This window comes from Electrona antarctica, assembly GCF_951216825.1.
Source record: "Electrona antarctica genome assembly, chromosome: 19".
Lineage (NCBI taxonomy): Eukaryota > Metazoa > Chordata > Actinopteri > Myctophiformes > Myctophidae > Electrona > Electrona antarctica.
In genome coordinates, this window is record NC_136800.1 from 10,440,210 (window position 1) to 10,462,152 (window position 21,943).

Sequence of the window (21,943 nt, forward strand, 5' to 3'; positions counted from 1 at the left end):
TGTAGCCTGATCAGCTCTGATCTGACGTAATGAAATCACACCCGGATGTGATTTCACAACTGGCTTTTTTTGTGCAGAGAAAATGACCACGGTTGCTACGGTCATCCAGTTCACCCGGGTGTGATTTAATTACGTCAGAAATTATTTTGAACATAGCAACCATGGTCATTTTTTTATGCACACAAAAGCCAGTTGTAGGAGTGGTTTACACCACTCAAAAAACAAATGCATGCGTGCTTTTCACAGTAGAAGAGGAGATAACAAGGCTTATAATATGCGATCTAGAAGCTTACAACATGTGCTATACAGATCAATCTATTGTGACTGTGGTCGTTTTTTTTCTTTTTTTCTTTTTGTAGCTTTAATGGATTTCTCCAAGAATAATCTAGTTTTATTTGGAAGCTGATTCACTTTGGTCTCAGTGTTGTGGTCAGACCTTGAATCAGTGCTGAGTCAGACTCGGAGAATAGCAACAGGGATGCATTTTTGAGGACTTTGGCTTTCTGGTCCTGTTTATCTTGCCTACCGTATGTCTTGCTTGACCAATGACCATCCTTGGCTTTTCCCCCCTCTCTCCACTATAAGCCAGTGGTTGGCTGAACTATTATTAGAGATGTGGAGTGATGACTATTTTAGATTGTTTGCACTGTGTGGTGTCGTAGAATTAACAGTAATGAATTGATTTTGTGCTACTCAGTACTCAGGTTATTTTGAAGGTGGATTTAGTCCAACCTCATTCAAGGCCAAACTCCAGGCTCCCTTTGCGATGCGAAGCCTTTTTACGGTGAAGTCCCATCTGTTTGTTTTTATTTCTCATTTGTGCTTTAAATACACAAGAGTCTCCGTTACATGACTGAGACAAGGTTTTCATTGAGGGGAACACTGAGGTTTGCCTGGGGAGGACAGTGGAGGGATGTGGGTTCAAGGCCCCAGACCTTTGCTGTGTGAAAATAGCTCAGCATTCAAACTTGTGGCCTTGGCATAGAATAACATCACCAGTCATTATATAAAAAAAAAGGTTGCATATATCAGGACTCTTTGCGATATGTGTTTTGACATCTACAGGCCTGAATCAAATGAGTAGAGGGGGAAAAGAAAACGCTATTAAAAACCTCAATTACATCACCAATACCAAAGTCCCCCATACTCACGTTTATATTTAAATCATGGCCATGGAATTTATAGGAAATTATATGTGTGTGTGTGTGTGTGTGTTCGCAGTTTAATTTAAGCCTGTTGGTAGGTGGTCCTATGGTAATAAAACCTATGGCCAAAGCTTAGGGCCATTTCGCCTTTACTCCCAGGATGTGTGGTCAGTGTGATTTTGAAAAGTAGACACTGTTTTTTTTCTCCCGCCAAAGGTCCTTCAGAGTCAGTCAACTGCACTCCGTCTACGCTTTAATTATGTGTTCCAAGTGACAGGCCGTTTTGAAGGCAAATAAAAAGCCATGTCGTCATTACTTCAGATGTTTCTTTGTAACTTTGATTACAGGAATGAGAAAATAATAGATCTACAGCAAAGGGAGCATAGTTTTAGCTTTAGCTTTAACTGCTTATTAGTGGTCAGAATGGGGCAGATGTTTTCAATAATAGAAAATAAATGCCAAGCCAAAAGTGTGGAGTTGTGCCAGGAATCTGTGGCGGAAAAGGGACTTTGGTTCCACTATCGGAGGACTGGTGGTTCTTGGTTGAGCTGACAATTACGGGCCTTTCTGCTACAGTATGAAGCAGCCTTTTCTTGTTTTTTTTGTTTTTTTCTTTGAACCTGTAGTTGTCTTACATCATGGCACATGCAGACATTCAACATAAAAATGTGTTGACTGAAGACTTATAAACTTTAGGCTACTGTAGTCTGATTTTCCTAGAAGCTTTGTCATTGGTAAAAAAAAAAAAAAAAAAAGCTTCTAGGAAAATCTTTGAATTCAATGCAGATTGCGGCCAGAGTGTCAGAGACAAAACATTTCGGGAGCGTTTTTCCCATTGCTGGCTGTATGAATTCATTAACATTTTGAGAAATACTGAAAAAATATTGCTTATAGCAGCTTTAAAGGAGAATTCCGGACAAGATGTTTTTTTTGGGCTCCCCTATGTATTTTCTATCCCCACAAATACGCAATTTTGAACAATCAAGCTTTCTCATCATATAGGGCTTTTATGAAAATTGCTCTCAGGAACAGCTGAACTGATTTGGTCATATTTGTGATGTCATCAGTATCACCTTAGTTTGTATTATGCCCCCCCCCCCCCCCCCCCCCCCCCTCTTCAGTCTTCAGTTCCAAATGTGCATTTCCACTTTGTTTACCAGCTGGCATGGAATGGAAACAAGTCTGGGTTTATCTAGCATCAGTATTTTAATGACTCAAAGATTAAATAAATTGCATATCAGCGCCCCCACCACCTCAGGGCATTGTGGTACTGCAGCTAAAACAGCTTCAGAAGCCAGAAAGAAATGCCATGATGGACTTGTTATATCAGGTTGGGGCTCAAACCATTAGCAGAAGTTGAGGGACATATAGACAATGATATTTAATATTATTAAAATGCATGTTATAGCTGCTTTAAGATGTATCCATTTCGTGTATCCATTGATCACTGGAGAAAAATAATAATCCATGCCGAGCGTTCCATACCGATGTAGTGGATTTACCCACCGTGCGGATCAAACGCCAGATCTCTTCTTCAATCGCGCAGTTTTTGTGTTTGTTTGTTTCCATCTGTTCTAGATGATGTGGAAAACGACTCCATGGAGTGCTGTCACTGTAGATCTAATCCTTCCGCATCCACGTCATCCAGCGTTAGGTCCGCCTACCGTTTCTTAATCCATTCAGGGCGGGAACCCCTTTTGGTGTTTTAAAGCATTATGTTATACTTTAGCTATTGAAAAATAGCAGATCTACAAGCTCATAGCGCGGCACCTAGTGCCGCACTACGAGCTTGTAGATCTGCTATTTCTTTTAAATCTTGAAAATGTGGCGAAAATCTTTGAATATATATTCTTTCAGAGCCAACGTTTTTAACTCAAATATTTGGGAGGTCCCTGGAACTACATGATTTTCAGATGGGGATCCGCAGCCAAATTCAGATAATTCCAGGGGTCCTTGACATGGAAAAGGTTGAGAACCACTGATATAGAAACTGATATAGAAGAAATCTTTTTAGAATCGAGAGTCTAAATGGGTTTAAGGACCTTATATATTTTGTTTTGATTTGATTTTTCGCCATAACAGTGGTTCATAACTTCATATACACATTATCAAAATAATTCGGTAAAAAAAAAGAAAAACGGCTAGTACGGAACTCTCCTTGAATACAGTGCTTTAAACGCTACTGTGAGGAAACAAACAAACATCTCTCTTCGTCTCCCACATGACTCAGAACAGTACGCTGTTAATAAGCATTGTCTTCTTGATTAGGTATGGAATCCTGGAAATAATTGAAACCAATTTCCTGTGAAAAAAAACAAAGAAAACAATACGGCTTTAAGAACAATGTAACATTATACACAAATGCTGTGCTGTGAATGCTAAGGGGTGATCATACGCTTCCAATTTTGTCCATGCACCTCCAGTACGTGCCATTATAAACACACTGGTTCAGTTTTGCCATTGCTAAGTGTGGGGAATTCCTCACTGCTTTAATTATACACCGTAATTATTATATTTTGCGTGATGGTGAGTAGCTTCTAATTGCCCTCTCCCCAAAAACCCAGCAGATAACACAAGTCCTGGCATCCTTTTCATGAGAGAGGCATTGCAAACCCAACCTTGCCACAAATGAACCAGGTTGCTGCGCAGCGCTCATTTGCATACTGCCGTCTTTATTATTCATTTCCCCTGCTATTTGACATGACAACACATTCCTTCTTTGGTGTCAGGAACATGGTTCAGAGTTCGGACAAAAGAGAGGGATACACGGATATCTTGAATACATGTTGTGTTGTTAACCCATTCTGACCTGAGATCAGATTCTAAAAATGTCTTCTACATCCTGACAGTTTTCTGAAAAAGCTATGTTTCTATGTCAGTGGTTCTTCGATTTTTCAAAAATAGCAGATCTACAAGCTCATAGCGCGCCACCGAGTGGCGCGCTATGAGCTTGTAGATCTGCTATTTTTCAATAGCTAAAGCATAACATAATGCTAACACCAAAAGGGGTTCCCGCCCAAAATGGGTTAAATACTTAAATGCATACTGTAAATGCCAATAAACCCCCTTATGGCCACCCTAATTAACAGTGGATTGTGCCTTCTACCTGCACTATTCATATTTTTAATTCATCATTTTAATGCCAATAGAAAAATCCGTGATATACACACTATCTCATTTTCACGCGGCAATCCTATAGTATTGGAGACCCAGTCCTGATGGTGGCGGTAACTTCACCATCATGCCGATTTTGACCGAATAGAGCGAATCTGGCGATGTCATTTCCGGTTAAACGGACAACAACATCCCCTATCTTTCTGCACTGTGTTACACAGTCATCTGTCCGGGATGCTATGCGATCATCGTATATATATCAAAGTCAAATTAAGCTCTAATCAAGCCCCGAATATCGCATTTTACGCAGCCTTGCACATACATACGCGGTTTTAGGTAGATTGGCCGTTAGCCAAACTAGCCAAAAGTTGCTACGTTATGCTACATTAAGCCCCCGATTATAGGGAATAAAACAATTACGTCAATTACATCATGGGTAGTGGGGGATATTTTGATTATTACGTCAATAGCGTCAAGGGCAATAAGAGGGTTAAATATGGAGTGCTGTGATTTTAGTATTTCTTTCCAGTTTTGCGTGTGTTTACGAGTCACGACGAGGCGACATACTTCATTAGACCCCTTGGTGTGGTTGAAAAAACGACATTCTAACAAATATTGTCTTCCTCCTTTAAATAATAATAATACCTGATGATCATGTTTTAGGGTGGGGGAAAAGATCACGGCACTCCATCTTTAACAAAACGGTGAAGGAGTGGGTTGCTCTGTACAATCATTGTTGGTTTATCTTTGATTGTGATGTTCTTGTTTTATTCCTATTATTTTTATTGTACAGCACCTTGTAACAACTGTTTTGAAAGGCGCTTTATAAATAAAATTACCTTACCTTACAATCAGTAGTGTAGGTGAGTGTGTAAAATGTATGGTGTTGTTGAGTGATGAACGCAAACAAACGAATGAACAAACCAAAACGTGCCACGGGGAGAGCGAGAGAGCATCTGAAAGGAAACGGGCTGCTCTTAAAGCCCTGGGAGCACTTTGCGACCTCTTCTACCTCTTGCCCTTGTGCACATGCATGCCTGGAGTCACTTAATGCTAGATGTAATGCTAGAACCGAAGCAAACACATATGGTTCAAGACTCTTACCTTTAAATGTCACCACTGCTTTTTATGTCAGCAGATGGTTTCTGCTTGCCAGAGTGGGATGGCATTGTTTGCTGGCCAGAGGGGCCTCCAGGCAAGCTCGTGTCCATTTCCTGCCCAGAGTACATCTACGACTTCAACCACAGAGGTAAGACAAGCCCCGTCGACACTATTATAAATGGTTTTTTTGTGGCTTTCGCCTTTATTTTATATATTTTATGGAGGGACAGACAGTAGGCTGACAGGAAAGGGGGAGAGAGATGGGGGGGGAAGACATGCAGTAAAGGCTGTCGGGATCGGGAGTCGAACCCGCGGCACACTGCCAGACTGGATTACCAGCCAAGGTGCCTGGACCACTGAGCCATGGCCCAGGCCACCCGTCGACACTATTAACCCTGAAGCTCATTCAGTCCTTCAAGGGAAATCAATACAGTCGTGTAGTGTATTGACCGTTTCTGTCCGAGGCTACCTCATTGATTTGTTGTTATTATTATTTTTTTTATGTTATATGAAAGCAGGGAATCATAGCTTCAAATTGACATATTGGTTGTTTCGCCAGTTTTGGAAATATGGATAGAGTAATATCTTGCAGAAAACAGCGAGTTGAGAAAACAGGCTTGAAAGGTTATGTACATGTCGATTTCAACCCTGACATTTATTTCAGACATGCTCTAGTATGTGAAGTGAAGAGTCTGCCTGTGCTATTAACTAGTTTTGGACAGTTTTTCTCCTCTCTTGAACAGTTAAGGTGCGTTCATTCAGACTTGGATGGTTAGAGCGGCGCGATTACATACAAAGTCAATGCAAAGACGAGAAGTTGCGTGAGCGCCGCGAACGGACGCAGCGTGACCTGGCGCAGCACAAACGGGACGAACCGAGGCGAATATTTAAATTCAAGTCTGAACGCACCTTTAAGGTGGCCTTACACTAGCCGATAATCGGGCATTTTTGACGCTCGGGGGGTGCCCGACCGCTCAAAGCGCGATCGGGATCGGCCCGATCAACATCAAGAATGTTTGATATTGGCTCTGTCCCGCTCCGATTATCCTGTAGTGTGTGGTGCTATCAGATTTCAGATTGAAAAAAATCGGCTAGTGTAAGGCCACCTTTAGTCTTGCCGTCCTGACTGTCTCTGTATCAAAAAGAGTAATTACACGATCTACATACAGCAGAGTAGACCAGCATCACCACCAGTCTTCCACACATCTGTGCTAATGTACTGTAGGTTTTTCATACACATAAATTAGCTTTTTCTTGGGGGGGGGGGGGGGGGGGGTTATGACTGAAGATAAGGTTGGTATACGTACAAGGTGACGTTCATTGTGCATTTGCCCTCCTCGCATCAAGCTAGAAAAAATTGTACTGAAAATATGTCTATTTCAAAGTACCCTACAGTACCTTATCAATGTGATTGTCTGTTCTTATTATCTGTGTACCCACCTACTGTGTCTCGTGTCAAGAGTTGGCGACGTCTTTAAAAAAAAACACATTTTTCTCTGCCTAATTGCCAGGCCTTGCATATCGTCGATGTGACAACAATGGCACCTGGGAGTTGGCGAGCACCAACAACAAGACATGGGCCAATTACAGTGAATGCGCAAAGTTCCTCTCACACCAGAACCACGAGAAGGTGAGTCATGTCACGCCCATCGCCCATCGGGAACCCCTTTTTGGTGTTTTAACCCATTTTGACCTGAGATAAGATTCCAAAAATGTCTTCTACATCCTGACAGTTTTCTGAAAAAGCTATGTTTCTATGTCAGTCGTTATAAAGTATAACTTAATGCTAACACCAAAAGGGGTTCCCGCCCAAAATGGGTTAAGTGTTTATTTTTCACACACAGTTCTTATATGAGGCGGTCTAAAATCCCCCTATGGGGGATTACAATGCAAATAAAAAGTACATGAACCAGTGGACTTAGCGCCCTCTACCGATATTGACGTCAGACTTCGGTGCTCTATATTCTTTCACAGTGACTCAAATATTTGCTTCTAGGGGGTCCCTGGAACAACATATTTTCAGATGGGGGTCGGTGGCCAAATACATATCATTCTGGGGGTCCTTGACGTGAACGAGTTTGAAAACCACTGAACACAAGGTTTTTCAGAAAACTGTCATGACTTAGAAGACATTTTGTAGAATCTGTTCTCAGGTCCAAATGGGTTAACCCATTTTGAGCGGGAACCCCTTTTGGTGGTTACATACATTATGTTATAATTTAGCGATTGAAAAATAGCAGATCTACAAGCTCATAGCGCGCCACCGAGTGGCGCGCTATGAGCTTGTAGGTCTGCTATTTTTGAAAAATCGTGAAAATATTTATTTCAGAAAACTGGAGGATTTAGAAGATTTTTTAAAATGTTGAGGTCAGGCCTAAATGGGTTAAAACCCCTTTCCCACTGTACAAAGAACCCACTAAACACACTAAACGTGACACCTGACATGACATGACACTGCTCATGTTCACCCTCCAGCGCCATGTTATGAGAGACTTTTTGATTGATTGATTGAAAATTTTATTAACAGTTTGCAGAATTACAGTACATTTCAAGCACAAACTCAATACAAAGGCTGTTAACTGTGAGTGGACGACCCAATTAAGCATTACACTTGTTTACAACAGGGTCCACCATGTTCAATTCATCAAAACATTTAGAGACGTACAAATAGACACTTCTATATAGACAAAGAACAGTACAGGAATTCATCATAATGGAGGTAAAAAGGGAAAAGAAACATATACAGTGAGGGGAAAAAAGGGGGGGTGGTGGGGGGGGATTCAGATTTTACGGGGGCCAGTTTCGAATGGCAGCCATCCGTAGGTGCCCTTTGAGAGCGGTTTTGAAGGAGTCAAGGGATTCGCATGTCTTAATGACTGTTGGTAGGGCGTTCCACATTTTGGTGGCATAGGAGCGAAAAGAATTTAGTCCCTTGTTTGTGCCGAATCTGGGTTGAACATGATTCGTTGCACTCCCTCTGGTGTTGTGGGTGTGGACTTCGTTAACATTAAGGAAGTATCTACACAGGTACATGGGTATCTTGGTGGAGTATCGAATCTTGTGGACCAGACCCATTGCAAGATGCTGTACTCTGTCGCCGACCCTAAGCCATGCCAGTCTGTCAAAGTGGGCAGGGGTGAGGTGGGTTCGGGGGGTGAGGCCAAGTAGGAGCCTGACCAGTTTGTTTTGGGAGGTCTGGAGCCTAGTTTTAAGGGCCTTTGAGGTGCTGTGGTACCAGGAGGTGCATGCATAGTCAAAGAAGCCTTGTACAAGGGCTCCTGTTAAGGTCTTCAAGGTGTTTTTGTCGACCAGTGAGGAGATCCTGTAAAGGAATCTTGTTCTTTGGTTGACTTTTTTGATTACGTTGGTGGCCATTTTATCACCGGAAAGATTAGCCTCCAGGATGGAACCTAGGTAGGTAATTAGTGTGGTTGCCCTAAAGGGCAACCAGACTATTGTAATTGTAACACTTTATTATTATTTCGCTAGAGTAACCCTAAATTTGAGGTACTACTCCTCCTACAGTTTTGACTGTACGCACTTGAGCTATATCTCAAATTGACCGGAAAAATCGGGAAAGGTGTGCTTGCTCGTTTCTAAGAGAAATGTTGTATAGTTTAATTGATATTAATTTATTCGTGCATTAAATCTCCCCATTGACATGAATGGGAAAATGCGAAAAATCACGTTCAAGTATTTTTTCCTCTGAGACCGTAAGGGCTATAGTTACAAAACTTGGAGGGATAATTCGTAATACTTACTAAAATTAATTAACTTATAATTATATCGGTCGGCCTCATGGTGGCGCTATAACAGCCCACTTTACGTTTTGGCTTATAACTCTTGAACCGTAGGTCGTAAATTCAAAATGTCTTTCTCCCTGTATTCCTTGGGCCATGACGCATCTCCCCACATAGGCCACGCCCGTTTGCGTCAGGATAGATTTTCCGCCATTTTGATTTTTCTTCAAAACACACCTTTATTTTCTATTTCTACAGATTTTGTCCGAATCTCACAGAAATCGGTACATATGATCTCTGGACCTATCGGACCGCGTTTCAATTTTTTTCAGATTTTTTGAAAAATTTTTGTCCGTACGTTCGGCCTTAATCGTCGTCCGAAGTTAGTGGGAGGGGCCTATTTTACAAAAAATGCCTAAAGTCACGAACGGAATGTCCAATCCATCCCAAATTTGAATCAGATGTCGCGGGTGGTTTATTCAAACAAAAGCCAAAAGCGATTCCATTTTCATCCATAGGGGGTGCCGCAAATGCGAAAAATGTAACCGTTTCTTGCAGAAAAATGTTTTTTGGGGGGATAAATCCCATCCGAATTACTTACGCATGATCGCAGGGGTGACGCAACATTGTAATTGGCTGGCAATATCAGTGGGAGAGGCATATGTAAGCCACTGCGGCAACCACACTTTGCAATTTTTTAAAATTGCGACCTTTCTAGTTTCATCTTTACGTGTGATAACATTGTGATCGAGGATAGAAGAAGAAGAAGAAATAAGGATAATGTAATTTATTTACGTGTGATAACATTGTGATCGAGGATAGAAGAAGAAGAAGAAATAAGGATAATGTCATTTATTTGAAGTAAATCTTGACTTATTTGCATTCCAGATCCTCTACTCCCGAAACCCCATGCCTTCATAATCCCAAAACAATTATTGTCACTGGTTTGGATTGTTGTAATTATTGTGTTTTGCCTCTGGACAGAATGCGCTGCCAGAGAGAGGCAAAGATAGACCGAGGTAGAGACTGTGTGCGTGTGTGCGTGTGTGCGTGTGTGCGTTTGTGCGTGCGTGCGTGCGTGCATGCGTGCGTGTGTGTGTGCGAGACTTTCAGGCACTTCTCAGGCATGTTTGCGACATCAATTGTGATTTGTGACACAGCAAAAAAACAAAAACAAGAAGGCATGCTCGTCTAGTGAAGATTTCCCCACATTTAAAAAAAAAACCCACATATACACAGTAATGTGTGGTGGGAAACAAGACTATACAATAGCCAATTATAGCCCAAGTGGAGACATTTAGCCAGTGTGCTTTATTGATCACCACCCAAAAAACTAAACAGAGACAACTGTGATCTACACACAGTACACTACTGCTGCTCTACAGTATGTTGCATTGCTATTACAGTGTACTGTACATGGAATTTGTAACCTATATGGAATTGTTTTCCCTTTGCTGAGGGCTTTGGAATAGTGGTGCTGATGTTAACGTTGGGAAACCTCATAACTCCATTTTTGAGGGTTTTGATTTTATTCCATAAATCAGTGCTATTGAACACCCTTTACGTCTGGGGTGTTGTTTCGAAAATATTGAACCAATGGAAAGTAGTAAAAAACGCATTGGACAAAACCTCTTAACTTCATTGGACCCTCAAACTGTCTGCTAAAACAGCTAACTCCACCACCTCTCTCCTTCTCATGCAAGTAATTGACAATATCTAAAGTCACAACACCAACTTTGATGAGGCAGTATTTCATCGTTTAAAAAAATACAAGGTTTTATTCATTTAATTTCCTGAAAAATGAACATTTTGGAGTTATGAGGTTTCCTCCAGACAGCAGAGATATATAGAAGGGTGAAAACGGAATTGGTCACTTTGTTTGTATATAACTTTATAATGCTACTGATGTTTACGCAACACTCTCTGGAAATAAAGTGTTGCATTGTGGGTTTGAGCTGACAGGCCCTTTTGGATATCAATCAAGTCATCTTAATTCAAGTGGCAATAATTTCAATTATAATTTTTAGGGGCATGTCATGCGGTCTACCGACCTGCACAGCTATTGTGATCTACTGGTAGATCGCGATCTACCTTTTGGGCACCCCTGATCTACACCGTACACTACTGCTGCACAATTTTGCTGCTTTTTGCATTGCTATTTACAATGTACATGGAATTTGTAACCCATTTCAGGCAAAGACCTTTTCAATAATGTGCAGTGAGAACATGCTGTCACGAGCCTGAGGCACAATGAGGGGTCATCATGGTTTATTTGAACATGACGTGCACAAGGGCAGAACAGAACACATGCACTTTGATCTGAATTAATTTGTTAAAGTTCGTAAGTGACCTGCCTGGTTAAAAAAAGGTTAACCCTGTTAATGTCTTCTAAATCATGACAGTTTTACCTTTTGTTTCTACATCAGTGGTGCTCAATATTTCATGTCAAGGACCCCAGAAATTATATGTAATAGGCCACCGACGCCCATCTGAAAATATGTTCTTCCAGGGACCCCTCGGAAGCAAAGATTTGAGTAAAAAATGCTCACTGTGAAAGAATATATATTCAAAGAGTTGCGCCACATTTTCACGATTACAAAAAAATAGGAGATCTACAAGCTAAGATCTCTCTACAAGCTAAAAATAGGAGATCTACAAGCTAAAAGCTTGTAGATCTGCTATTTTTCAATAGCTAAAGTATAACATAATGTTAAACACCAAAAGGTGTTCCCGCCCAGAATAGGTTAAAGTCATACTATTTTCTGTTGGCGACCAGTTAGTGTACTTCATTTTTTTTAAATTTTACACTCCAGTAGACCTAACATACTTTTGAGCTCATCTTCTTTCTCGTTATCACTGGATTATGTTTGGAATACAACTTGCAATGTGGTTTCGATAGACAGCTCCTGGACCTGAAATTCAAACCATATTATAACCGTCTTAAGTGTGCCTTTTGCTGTTAGCCCAGCCGTTAGCCAACGACGGCTCTTCTCTTCCGCATTTGATGTGCCTTATTTACCGTGCAAGCACATTACTCGCGGACAGATGAACATATTGTGAATAACATCAAAGGCTTTAAACTGAAATAATAAAGTATACCGGAAATAAAAGAAGCAATCGTGCCTCACAAAAAATGTTAGCCTACGGATGGATGGCGCTAACCTGACTCCGGCTCCTGCTCCCATCTGGGAACTCAGGCAGACTTGATGCCCGGCCACAAAACGCATCAAGGCAGCACTGTGTATGCCTTGATCCCGCCTCTAGCTGCCGCTGATTGGCCAGGCCGTTTTGTGGCCGGTCATCAAGTCTGCCTGAGAGTTCCCAGATGGGAGCAGGAGGGAGGAACCCAGTGTACTTTCTGCTGCCCCATCTGGCGGAGTCAGGTTAGGATGGCGCTAGAGGTCACCAAAATCAATGCTGTGCATCCTGCATTCTGCCTATTAGATTATGAGATATCCGAAGTTTACGTGGTCCTGAGAGTTGTCCTGGGGTCACATAGGATAGGGGTGATAGTGGTTCTCAAACCTTTTCATGTCAAGGACCCCCAAATTGACACTTACTAGCCCGTGGACCCCCATTTGAAAAGATATGCCATGGAACCACATAAGAGAAGATTTTTAGGCTCTAGCAGTGATTCTCAAGCATTTTGTGAGCTTGTAGATCTGCTATTTTCAAAAGATTTTTTTTATACATTTGAAAACTTGAAATTAAATGAGTATACTTTTACTTTTGGTACTTTAAGTACATCTTGATACCAATACTTTTGTACTTACTACTACTACTACTTACTCAAGTACATTTTGAATTCTGGACTTTTACTTGTAATAGAGTATTCCTACACTGCAGTATTGATACTTTTACTTAAGTAAAACAATTGAGTACTTTTTCCACCACTGGTCGCTTCCAGTTCCACTCCATGCTGACCAACCTGTAGGAGGCGCTAATGTAAACTAAAACAATGTGCAAGTCCAAGTGTTGATTTAGATTTTAGTTTTTAGTCATAGTGTCTTGAATAGTTTTCATTTAGTTTTAGTCACATTTTAGTCACCTGGAATGTCTTTGTGTTAGTCTAGTTTCAGTCGACTATATATCAATAATATCATAACATTTTAGTCGACTAAATGTACAGTTGATTTAGCCGTTTTGGCGGGCCTTCATGCCGTCATAATGGCTGATTTTACACTTGCTGAAAATAGCCGATCTGCTATTTTCATCATGCAACCAAGTGTAAAATGACTTATACTGGATCTCTTGTGCACTAGTCCCTTCCTAACAGTTTCTATTTATTGACGAAATGTCAAAATATTTAGTCTTAGTTTTAGTCATCATAGCTTAGTTTTCATTGAGTTTCCATTTAGTTTTCGTCAGTGAAAAAAGGTAGTCGACGAACATTTTTTCTTGTCATAGTTTTAGTCGACGGAATCAACAGTGGCCAAGCCGGAGGCAGCGCCAGGGAACCAAAGCCCAGCCTCCACCACGGTTTTCCCCAGTGTCGACCGTCACCTAACTGACTGAGTTCAACATTTGCAAACATTGGGTTACCATGGGTTACTTAGCCTGATTGCATGCAATCAGTCCCTGAAGATGAATGGTACGACTCAAAATTCATAAAAAAGTAAGAGCAAAATGGCATTAAGGCCCATGCCACTATAAAGAGCTATAACAGCTTTAAAGAAAGTGGTATATTCCAATTGTCCATTGTTTTTAAATCAGCTTGATTTTGAGTACCAGTGCCATTTTTTTTTACTGCAAAACGATATGTAATTCTGACCATTTCCTGCACACAAAACCCTGATAAATGTGGAGCCTCGGTGTGGAGGATGTGGCAGACATTGGCATAACCTCATCCTGACGCCCGACAGTTTCTTACTGACTCCAAAATGTTTATGTTGATGGGCTCCCAGGAGTCGTTGCTAGTACTTAACCCATTTAGGCCTGACCTCGAAATGAAAAAAAATCACACCCGTGTGAACTGAGTGGTGCAACTCCCCCCCTTACACCCCCCCCCCCCCCCCCCTCTCTCTCTCTCTCTCATTAGCAGGCAACAGTGCAGCACTATTTCTCTCTCTCTGTTTCTGGCACGACAGCGCCCCTACTGGTACTCATGAGTCACACATGAGTCACACACAAACATAGGTTAACACGAGTCACATAGGTGTCACACGGACATGGACATTGCTGTTCCTTGGGGTGGTTTCAGTTTTCTGAAATACATATTTTCACGATTTTTCAAAAATAGCAGACCTACGGTGGCGCGCTATGAGCTTGTAGATCTGCTATTTTTCAATAGCTAAATTATAACATAATGTTTAAAACACCAAAAGGGGTTCCCGCTCAAAACGGATTAATGATAAATGCCATACTCACAAATGAAACCCCCTTCTTCACGGCACAATTACTGCACCGCGGACCACCGCCACCACCACAACTTAGAGACCCTGCATTTGGCACGCGGGCTCGATGCTAAATGATAACAGCAGTGGGGTGTCTGGTTACATCACCCTAGGAAAGGCCCCTCCAGCCCGCCTGCTGTGTTGATCCAAAGAGGAGTGTGGTTAGCGGCTCCCCTAACCATGTCCTCTGGCTGCCTGCTCGCCGCTGTAATAATCGCACCGCCTGGAAAGTCAAAGAGCTCCACCCAGCCTTTTGTGATCGGCTCCATCGCTCAATTCAAAAAGGCTGTTTTCTTTTATTAGAAACGTATGTTTATATGGTGACACCACGTCTGTCACCAAGGTGGGGTTTCAAAGGCACTGTTTTTTGGGGGGGGGTTTTTGTCTCAAAGAAGTCTCAACCAAGTAAGTGACCTGTGGGGTCATTTCTGTTCTCTTTGACGGGAAGCCTGTCTTCCAGAGCGACGTCCCCCCCCCCCCCCCCCGAGGCTGTCACAGTCTAACCACATGCTACAGCAGACATGTTGCGTTTTCATAGGAGGCACTTCTTTATGCAAGAAAGATTGTCAACTACTGTACAATATCTCTGCTGTCCGGAGGAAACCTCATCATAACTCCAAAATGTAAATTTTTCAGGAAATGAAAAATATACGTTTTAAGGAAATTAATAAATCCTTATATTTTTTTAAAACAATGCAATAGAGCGTCGCAGTCCCGCCCCCTTTCATGACGACGCCAGGACGCCAGGCCCAATGCATTTTTCCCATAGACATTTCAAAACGTATTTATTTAAAGACCTTATAAGCGTCGTACAAAGCCAACTCGAGTTGTGACAAATCATGACAACAAACACAATATTTTGGACGAAACAAATAATTACAAAGAAGAAAAACAACAAAAAAATGTGTTGTAACCTGCCGTTTTCTTCTTCTTTCTAATTATTTGTTCGGCCCGAATCAAAGTTGGTGTTGTGACTTTAGATATTGTCAATTACTTGCATGAGAAGGAGAGAGGTGGTGGAGTTAGCTGTTTTAGCAGACAGTTTGAGGGTCCAATGAAGTTAAGAGGTTTTGTCCAATGCATTTTTTACTACTTTCCATTGGTTCAATATTTTCGAAACAACACACATAAGGGGTGTTCAATAGCACTGATTTATGGAATAAAATCAAAAATCTCAAAAATGGAGTTATGAGGTTTTCTCCGGACAGCAAAGATATATTACTGATATATAGCTAATATATCAAAATTGGATTTTGAACCTAGGCTGGCACCCCTCTTTTAGGCATGCCATTATTGTCAAATGTTTTTTTTTTTAAACCTAAACAGTTGCGAAAATAGCAGACGTATAATCTCAGATTGGCTATTTTAGCTATTTTCCCATTTTTAAGCTATTCATTTACAATAGCGGTCCACTGCTAGAGGCCATGGCTGTTTAAGTGTCTTGGCATGGAAAGGTTTGAGAACCCCTGTTTTAGACAAAGTTCTTTTTTTTTTCATCACACTATTTTGCAACCCTTTTTTTTCACCCAGTGTGAATTATCTAATGTAATCCTGGTTTTAGACAATATTGGCTTCTACTTTGCTGGTAGCTGAAAGGTTTTCTCCCTATCCCATACCCTCATGTGTTTACAGATGTGTGGGCACCAATGTAATGCACTCACTCACTCACTCACTCACTCACTCACTCACTCACTCACTCACTCACTCACTCACTCACTCACTAAATGTATCGCAATTGCCCCAATTTCCTTCCGTGTTATTGCGACCGAAGGTTGCAGTTAGCTATGGAATCGTGAATTTCCCGGCAGTGTGTTGGTCGGGCACGTGACATCATCAGGGATGGAGATCCCTGACGTCATCAATATTAAGCCCATATAAGGATTGGAGATCCCTGATGTCATCAATATTGGCCAGCAATTCTACATCTGACCACAAACCTCAAACTCTTAGATCTCCATATATGGAGCTGACCTGTTCTGACATTCCATATGTTGATCCTTCCCCATCCATCCTTCCTCTTCGATGTCCCTTTTGAAGTTTTGACTGATACCTGTCCATTTAAACTCTAGATGGGCCTGCCCCAAAGTTATTAGTGCAGCCGTGCCCAGCAGCTGGCGAAAACTAGAGTTCTCAACAGGCCCGAAAATTAAGATCTGACCCCCCCCATGCCAAAGCACCAGCACTCGCCCAGCAGTCTGCTGTCACCCAGGCGGATATGTTGATCTGACCCCCCCATTCCAAAGCGCCAGCGCTCGCCCAGTAGTCTGCTGTCACCCAGGCGGATATGTTGATCTGACCCCCCATTCCAAAGCGCCAGCGCTCGCCCAGCAGTCTGCTGTCACCCAGGCGGATATGTTGATCTGACCCCCCATTCCAAAGCGCCAGCGCTCGCCCAGTAGTCTGCTGTCACCCAGGCGGATATGTTGATCTGACCCCCCATTCCAAAGCGCCAGCGCTCGCCCAGTAGTCTGCTGTCACCCAGGCGGATATGTTGATCTGACCCCCCATTCCAAAGCGCCAGCGCTCGCCCAGTAGTCTGCTGTCACCCAGGCGGATATGTTGATCTGACCCCCCATTCCAAAGCGCCAGCGCTCGCCCAGTAGTCTGCTGTCACCCAGGCGGATATGTTGATCTGACCCCCCATTCCAAAGCGCCAGCGCTCGCCCAGTAGTCTGCTGTCACCCAGGCGGATATGTTGATCTGACCCCCCATTCCAAAGCGCCAGCGCTCGCCCAGTAGTCTGCTGTCACCCAGGCGGATATGTTGATCTGACCCCCCATTCCAAAGCGCCAGCGCTCGCCCAGTAGTCTGCTGTCACCCAGGCGGATATGTTGATCTGACCCCCCATTCCAAAGCGCCAGCGCTCGCCCAGTAGTCTGCTGTCACCCAGGCGGATATGTTGATCTGACCCCCCATTCCAAAGCGCCAGCGCTCGCCCAGTAGTCTGCTGTCACCCAGGCGGATATGTTGATCTGACCCCCCATTCCAAAGCGCCAGCGCTCGCCCAGTAGTCTGCTGTCACCCAGGCGGATATGTTGATCTGACCCCCCATTCCAAAGCGCCAGCGCTCACCCAGTAGTCTGCTGTCACCCAGGCGGATATGTTGATCTGACCCCCCATTCCAAAGCGCCAGCGCTCGCCCAGTAGTCTGCTGTCACCCAGGCGGATATGTTGATCTGACCCCCCATTCCAAAGCGCCAGCGCTCGCCCAGTAGTCTGCTGTCACCCAGGAGGATGCATGCACTTACTGGTTATACTGTATGGTGATATATTTTTGTGTTCTGATTTAATGATTTTTAAGTTATAAGACCCCAACTCTGCTGTATTTAACAAATGAACTGCTCCTGACGGAACGTTCCGCCAGTTGGAATCCAACCGGCAACTGCTATTGGCGTAACATTCCGTCTGATAAGCTTTATTATTGATATCAAACCGGATCGCTGATTTATTTTTTATCTTTTTTTGCTTGGCTTTTACTTTAGTGATCCTAGACCGGATTGCGCATCGGCGCTGCCGTTCACCTCCCTTTATACAGGCTGACTAAAAAGCTGAATAACTTGAAATCTACGGAGCTCTCCATGGTTTGGATAAAACGCGCAATGTTCGGAGGTCTTTGCTGATTATCCGGTGATCTAGATGGGAACATTGGTGCTTTCTAGAGCAAGGATGGCTTCATTTTAGCTCGATAGCATTGACGCTATTTATTTAGCATCTAAGATGGCCACCTAAACAGGATGTGAATCCAGCGTGTGTCAAACTACAAACAGCTCGGCAGTCTGCGTTTGGCTCTGCGTCCACCAGGTGGCAGTAGATGGGTTAATGCAGTGCAATATTTGTCTTTTTAGCATTGTTTTGTATTTAGATGGATACGAGAAAGAATGTCAACTACTGTACAATATAATATTACTGATATAGCTAATATATCAAAATTAATGGACATTAGCACAAAGTGTAAGTGTAAACAGCTAGATGGAAGTAATATTTTCATTATATTTTCATCGTGTAAATTTGGCTTATCTGTTTCTATGCATTTCGTGGTTGAATTGTTCCTTTGGCAGAAGTCCTATTATCGCTCTGTCTTTATGCTCATGCAGCAGTCACAGCAGTTTATTAGCTTGTGGATTTAATTCTGCCAAATGCCAGGCAGAACTGAACATTTACCAATAAACACAACACCTGTGACTCATTAGTGACTGATTGCCAGGTCATTCCTTGCACCTTCTGGTGGATGAAAACAGAATATGAGGTGACATCACCACTGGGTTGAACACCACTATTGTTATTATTATTATTATTATAAGTGCATTGATGCATTGCAGCCCATACTGTACTAGAAGAGTACGGGTTCCTCAACCTTTTCATCTTTCCAGACCCAAAAGATACATTTGGTGACTCAAACAAAAATACAGATACATTATGAATGAACGTGCATGTGTGTGTGCCTGTGTGTGTGTGTGTGTGTGTGTGTGTGTGTGTGTGTGTGTGTGTGTGTGTGTGTGTGTGTGTGTGTGTGTGTGTGTGTGTGTGTGTGTGTGTGTGTGTGTGTGTGTGTGTGTGTGTGTGTGTGTGTGTGTGTGTGTACAGTGTATATATTGATTGATTGATTGAAGAATTTATTAACAGTTTGCAGAATTACAGTACATTTCAAGCACAAACTCAATACAAAGGCTGTTAACTGTGAGTGGACGACCCAATTAAGCATTACACTTGTTTCCAACAGGGTCCACCATGTTCAAATCATCAAAACATTTAGAGACGTACAAATAGACACTTCTATAGACAGAACAGGAATTCATCAAAAAGGAGGTAAAAAGGGAAAAGAAATATATACAGTGAGGGGAAAAAAAGGGGGGGCGGGGGGGGATTCAGATTTTACGGGGGCCAGTTTCGAATTGCAGCCATCCGTAGGTGCCCTTTGAGAGCGGTTTTGAAGGAGTCAAGGGATTCGCATGTCTTAATGACAGTTGGTAGGGCGTTCCACATTTTGGTGGCATAGGAGCGAAAAGAATTTAGTCCCTTGTTTGTGCCGAATCTGGGTTGTACATGGTTCGTTGCACTCCCTCTGGTGTTGTGGGTGTGGACTTCGTTAACATTAAGGAAGTATCTAGACAGGTACATGGGTATCTTGGTGGTGTATCGAATCTTGTGGACCAGACCCATTGCAAGTTGCTGTACTCTGTCGTCGACCCTAAGCCATTCCAGCCTGTCGAAGTGGGCAGGGGTGAGGTGGGTTCGGGGGGCTAGATATATATATATATATATATATATATATTTTTTTATTTTTTTTAACCCCAATTTAGTCATGTCAGTTAATTCCTCCCACGACTTGCTACAGCTGTTGTATCCTACTGGCTCCCCTGACAGCGAGGAGCCCCCGTCGGGAGGACGTACTGTAGCACCTCCAGCTTCGTTCCTACTCCTCCCTCTCAACATTCCCCGCTGGCGCTGACAGGTGCCGTCCCAGCCTGTATACTAGGATGACGTGCAGTGACAACTATTACCCTCTCCACCTGGCTCCCCCCCCCCCCACCTCCCCAGCACAGGCCAATTATGTTCTTATAGACGCTTGGCCGAACTGGACGCATCATGCACCTCGGTGGATTTGAACCTCTATAGGCTCCGCTGGTGGCAAACATCATTTTATTTTGCGTTCTGAGGATATTTACTTATGGGTCACTGAGTGACCCATAAGTGGCATGATGAATGATAACCCATCGTTTTGGGAACCACTGCTGGTCTATCTGACCCCCTACAGATATACCTCTGTTGGTGTGTCTTGTCGCGTTACAAAATGAGATGTAGAAGTTTGTCGCAGTCAGGCAGAAACCTTGTATCTCCATAGTCCCTATAGTTTCTTTCATAAATGAATGCTCCAGTTTATGCTTTGTATGTGAAAGTGTCACGAAACAAACAAGCTGATCTACAAACTCGAGTTTGAAGATCATTAATATATTATAATATATGATATTATTTATTGTTTTTATTTGCCCAAAACTAGAACGGTGCCCGTGGGGCCTCTACGGGCCCATTGGGCCCGTTGGAACGATGCAAGTTGGAAATGCATGCCCCACCCAGATATTATGCGTTGGAGCCTCTACAGCGGTGACTGTTGGGCACTTGCCTACTTGGAACGATGCAAGTTGGAAATGCATGTTCCACCCTAGCCGCAATTTGCAACTCTAGATTTTTTTATAATGGGATGAATCTAGAGTGCTTCCAAATTCCAACACTTAGAAAAAGAATCACCTGCACAACATTTCTTGACAGAAAGTAGCTCATAACATGTCTACGGTGGATTCTTATGAAACAAAAGCTCGGCAGATTGAAAGAGGATAATTCAAGCTTGGCCTAGAGCTGCAATGTTGCTGAACGCAGAACGCAAATTGGATGAATGGGGAGTCAATGGAGGGTATTGCAACTCTAGATTCCCGAGTTACATGGATTACACACAGACAGAGACTTGGTGCATTTATACTGTAGATAGATAGATAGATAGATAGATCTATCTTGGAAATCTAATAATACCCGTTGTCAACTTGTCATAGCCCCCTGTTTTAACTATCTGTCTGTATCACTTATTGTGCCCATACTGTGTATATGGAGATCTCTGTGTCTGCCTGTGCCTGAAGAGTGCAAACTGACTGTGAAAAGTGGACTGGTTAAGTAATCAATTGGCACGTGTGGGGTTGCCATGGCAATCAATTGGCTGAGGCAGAGGCTGGAAATTTCACAAGTGAGGGGACTTGGGCTCATTAGGTCCACTGGCAGAGCCTGACCAGAGCCTTTTGTGGTGTTTCTGGACAACGATGTATCCCACCGACTCAAGGCTGGGCACTGCACTCCGTGGGGGCTGGGGGGTGGGGGCTGGGGGGTGGAACGTGTGTGTCAAATTTGAAGTCGGTGGGGCAAATGGTTCTCGATTTACGTGCATTACAATCCTACACACACGCACACAGACACACACACACAGAGACGTGGCACATTTATAGTTGGATAAGAACGCCATGTTGAAAGTGGTTTTATTATTTCATATGTTAGAAGGGTAGGCACAATAAGCTTAGGCTTCAGTCTACACCTTTTTGGTCAATGTTTCTTTTGCGAAAACAATGCAGGCACTGTATTAATCAGTTTTTCCCTTTTTTTTAATGACCAAAATAAATAAACTGAACTGAACTGGTTTCATTTGTCTGTGGTCATGCCATCGACCCTCAGGTGAGGGTCGATGGCATGCCGTATTCGGTTCAGGATCATACAGTTGTAGACCTTTGCAGTGATGCATGTCAGGCTGATGTCTCTGTAGTTGTCTGGCTTTCAGAGGTCTCCGGCCTTTAGGCACCGGGATGATGTTGGAGAGAGACCACAGAGAGACCACATGTCAGGCTGCTTGTTGTTTAGCAGGGCAAGGTTACAAAACTGAAGGATGATGTAGTCGAGCCCGCAGTTCTGTACA

The 21,943-nt window shown here is 42.9% G+C and overlaps 1 protein-coding gene across 2 annotated transcripts in view; it reads left to right on the top strand.

Moving 5' to 3' along the window:
- The window catches only part of pth1r (parathyroid hormone 1 receptor), an 88,394-nt gene that overhangs the window by 45,296 nt on the left and 21,155 nt on the right, over nucleotides 1-21,943 (top strand). The window contains exons 3-4 of one of the 2 annotated variants that reach the window (XM_079488810.1): nucleotides 5,395-5,508; nucleotides 6,872-6,990. In XM_079488810.1, coding sequence (XP_079344936.1) covers nucleotides 5,395-5,508; nucleotides 6,872-6,990 — 233 coding nt within the window. The remainder of the gene's footprint in view (nucleotides 1-5,394; nucleotides 5,509-6,871; nucleotides 6,991-21,943) is intronic. The other variant, XM_079488811.1, reaches the window with a different exon arrangement.